General features: G+C 40.1%; 1 protein-coding gene across 2 annotated transcripts in view; it reads left to right on the plus strand.

Moving 5' to 3' along the window:
• Positions 1 to 3,162, plus strand: part of GFPT2 (glutamine-fructose-6-phosphate transaminase 2) — a 62,471-nt gene extending 59,309 nt beyond the window's left edge. For both annotated transcript variants that reach the window (XM_040647191.2, XM_424573.8), the window contains 4 exons: positions 130 to 257; positions 905 to 1,072; positions 1,470 to 1,631; positions 2,294 to 3,162. In XM_040647191.2, coding sequence (XP_040503125.1) covers positions 130 to 257; positions 905 to 1,072; positions 1,470 to 1,631; positions 2,294 to 2,338 — 503 coding nt within the window. In that variant the 3' untranslated portion in view covers positions 2,339 to 3,162. The remainder of the gene's footprint in view (positions 1 to 129; positions 258 to 904; positions 1,073 to 1,469; positions 1,632 to 2,293) is intronic.
• The last annotated feature ends 548 nt before the right edge of the window (positions 3,163 to 3,710 follow it).

A 3,710-nucleotide genomic window follows, 5' to 3' on the forward strand; every position in this document is an offset into this window, starting at 1 on the left:
ACCTGAATTACGTTAAGTATATTTGTTATAAAAAAATCATTAGAGTATCATACTACAAAAAGCTAGGAAGTACTATTTTTTTTCCAGTTGATGGAGATTTTTATATGTGCTTTTTCTATGATCTAATAGAGATGATTAAAGAAGTCTTGTCCTTGGATGAGAAGATACATGACTTGGCTCTTGAACTGTACAAACAAAGGTCACTGCTGGTTATGGGTCGTGGATATAATTATGCCACTTGTCTGGAAGGAGCTCTGGTAGGAGTCTTTCAAAGTCATTGGATACCACTTGAAATGAGTTTTTGTTTCTGCAGCACTTTTTCTCATATTTATTTACAGTTTAATTCTGCTGTTGTAAAACTGCTGCCATGTATAACTAGAATGTTTAATCCTGATGGACTGAGCACATAAGGTGAATTTGGTGTCATTCTTAAATACGCTTAAGCAGTGCATTTAAAAAAAGAAAATTAAAAAACCCTACAACTTAATACCACTTAAAATGCTGCCTTCTTTGAAAACATCCTCCTAAAACACTGTGTTCAATATGCTGGTGTTCAGGCAAGATGTTCATGCAGGAAACTGCTAAATTAATTACAGATATCCTCATGTAATGGAGCTATATCCATCTCTCATAGAAGTTAGAAATATGGTGGTAGGTGTTAAGCGCTCAAAAATTCCTGTTGATTACTCCATTTCATTATCTGCAAATGCATGTGCATGAGCAAGCTCCATTTCTACCAGCAGCCTGCTGGAAATCCCAGTGTACAGGAATGTCTGTTCTAGCCATTAACTGATTTTTTTGAAAATAGCAACTGCGTTTAATTGACGGATGTTTTGCCTCTTGCAACTTTTATTTCTAATCTAATTTACTTCTAACTTTCTGGTATTTGCATTTGTTTTGTTAGAAAATAAAAGAAATCACCTATATGCACTCCGAAGGTATCCTGGCTGGTGAGCTTAAGCATGGTCCGCTAGCCCTAATAGATAAACAAATGCCTGTTATCATGGTGATAATGAAGGATCCTTGCTTCACCAAGTGCCAGAATGCTCTGCAACAGGTCACAGCTCGACAGGTAAGCTGTAAAGTAGTGCAGTGTTGTAGGGAAAGAAATTGTGCGCACTGGATTGTTGCTGAATACGTTTCAGAGGCAGGATGTGGTGATGGCATCTTTTTCTACTTAAAAAGTTGTAAGTAAGTAAATATCAGCATTGCAGCTTGCAGTTTTATCACCAGTAGTGATAAATGATTGTATGTAGGTGTTTTTTGATCTTGAATCAGAGAATAATGTTAAAACTCTACTGATTGTTGAATGAGACTTGAATGTTTTCAGTGACAGAACCCATTATGCAGGACTAACGTTATCCTGATTAGCTATCTTTGTTATTTTTCAAACATACTACAGATACTCTGTGAACTAATACTTCAAAGCAGCTCTAAGCCAGCTCTTAACTGTAGAACTTTACTTTCAGGGTCGTCCAATCATCCTGTGTTCTAAGGAAGACACAGAAAGCTCGAAATTTGCCTACAAAACCATTGAGCTGCCTCATACAGTTGACTGCCTTCAAGGAATCTTGAGTGTTATTCCTCTCCAGTTGCTTTCATTCCACCTGGCTGTTCTCAGAGGATATGATGTAAGTGCTTTCTATGTATAGCATTCCAGTTAGAGCAGTTTTGCACTTCCTCCTACCAATGTTAAGGGAGAGATAAGGTTATATGGCATTTCTAACAACAGACTATGATAATAGTTGCTGCAACTGATACTTACTGTGGTAGTAGAGGTGGCGTTTCACTGCCAATTCTTCAGCCTTTTCTTGAATTGGTACAGATGATGGTTCTAAAAAATGTAAAGATTGTTTGCTTAGTTTGATTAGTGAAGAATGCAGGTAATTTTATTCAATTATTTATATATTTTTTTTAGAAAACTAAGCATTGAAGTGTGATACTGTACTTTAACAGAGGACAGTTTATTGCTTTGTACAGCTTAGTTTGTTGACTCTGTCTAGGTGTGTCAGTTTGGTAATGGTGACCCCATTGGAAAGGCATCCTGTGCAAAACAATATATTAAGACTTGTTAGGAAGTTTTTGCAAGAAAGGATGAATTCAACAGTGAGTTATCTACAGATCTATAGTCTCTTGTGTGCATTAGTGTGTTCAGAATAAAGCAGAAGTCAGTAGGAATTCTGTACTAAAAAAGCAAAAAAAACCAAACCAAAACAGCACACTAAATGAACTGTCAAATGCGGAATGCCAGTTGTATTCTGTCACACACTGAAAGCCTGTCTTTTCATTCTAGGTGGATTTTCCAAGGAATTTGGCCAAATCAGTTACTGTAGAATAACAGCCAAGAACAGTGGATATTTTTGTCACCAGACCTCTGTGTTATGCTTGTGGAAATGTGTTGTTCTGAACCAATAGGTACATGGTTTTCAAAGGGAATGAGAGTGATAACTGGCAAGTGTCAGAAGGATTTATCTTGCAGCTTTAAAAGCTTCCAACGTGCCTTGTTACCCAAGTGCTTTTGCTCACAGCAAATATTTCTAAGTCCCGAAATTGCCAAAGGATAAGATAAAAATCATTGTTTACACATGGTATACTGAATGAACTTCTCTACTGTGCAATATATATATACAGCTCTCTTCAGAGTAACTGTGAACATTTTTTTAGCCTACACTACTTAACTAGTTTTAAAGATAAAGTATTTATAAGTACAACTGTATAGCTTTTCTTAAGTTATTTTTTTTTAGTATGTTGCTTAACTATAGCATTGGTAATGAGCTGACATGCTCAGTGCTCACGGGGAGTTTGTGTACAGTTTTTTAGATTTTTCTACTACAGCCTCAAACTGGAAATTGGTGTCCTCTTCCTCCCAGCTTCCTGTCCCCCTCCTCCTACAGTTTGCATCTGCTTTGTATTTCACCACCTTTTGCAAAGAGTTCCTGTGGCTGTAAATTCTCAGCTGTGTTTTCAGCTCCTCCTCCTGCTTTCAGCTAATGCTGCGAGAAGTCCTAGCAGCGTTTTGTGTACTGCCCCAGTTCTTATTGCCTGGCTCCTACAGGACAACAAAATAAGGGAACTTCCAAAATAGGGTACCTTCCAAAAGGTACTTCTCGTTGAAGTGTGTACAATGTAATTAATATGCAATTAAAGAAAATATTATACAGATTCTGCTTGTTTTGAGGCTTTTTTTCCCCCTAAGTCACTTGTATGATCTGAAAGCTGCAACAACAGCGCCATGCTGACACCAGAAGGAGGGCTGTTGTGTTCCAACAGTCAAGAACTGAATGTCACCATATAAAAAATGCACACGTGTGGCGCACACACACGTATTGGGTAAAGAGAATTACAGGTGTATTCGAATTAATTATCCTGTTTTGCTGTGGTGGAGAGACGGTCCCGCCCTGCAGTCCCAATTTGGTGCCACTGCTGCCGGTGACGAGCGCTGCTGGGCGGTGACGTCAGAAGTGCGGTGACAAGCTGATGTACGGCGGTGACATCACGCCGGAGGGCGGGTACCGCGCCTCGATTGGTTAAGCGTCCCCTCTCCCACTGCAGTCCTTCCCCGCTGCCCTGCCTTATATAGCGCCAGGTCTGTCCCGCCTCCGGACCGCCATTGGCTGAGTGGCGTGGTATGGGCTCGCGATTGGTCCGAGCGGCCGCCCGTCAACGCGCTCAGGCCTGGCGCGGCCTGCACGGAGCACCGGGAGGCCATT

This window comes from Gallus gallus, chromosome 13 (assembly GCF_016699485.2).
Source record: "Gallus gallus isolate bGalGal1 chromosome 13, bGalGal1.mat.broiler.GRCg7b, whole genome shotgun sequence".
Classification (NCBI taxonomy): Eukaryota; Metazoa; Chordata; class Aves; order Galliformes; family Phasianidae; genus Gallus; species Gallus gallus.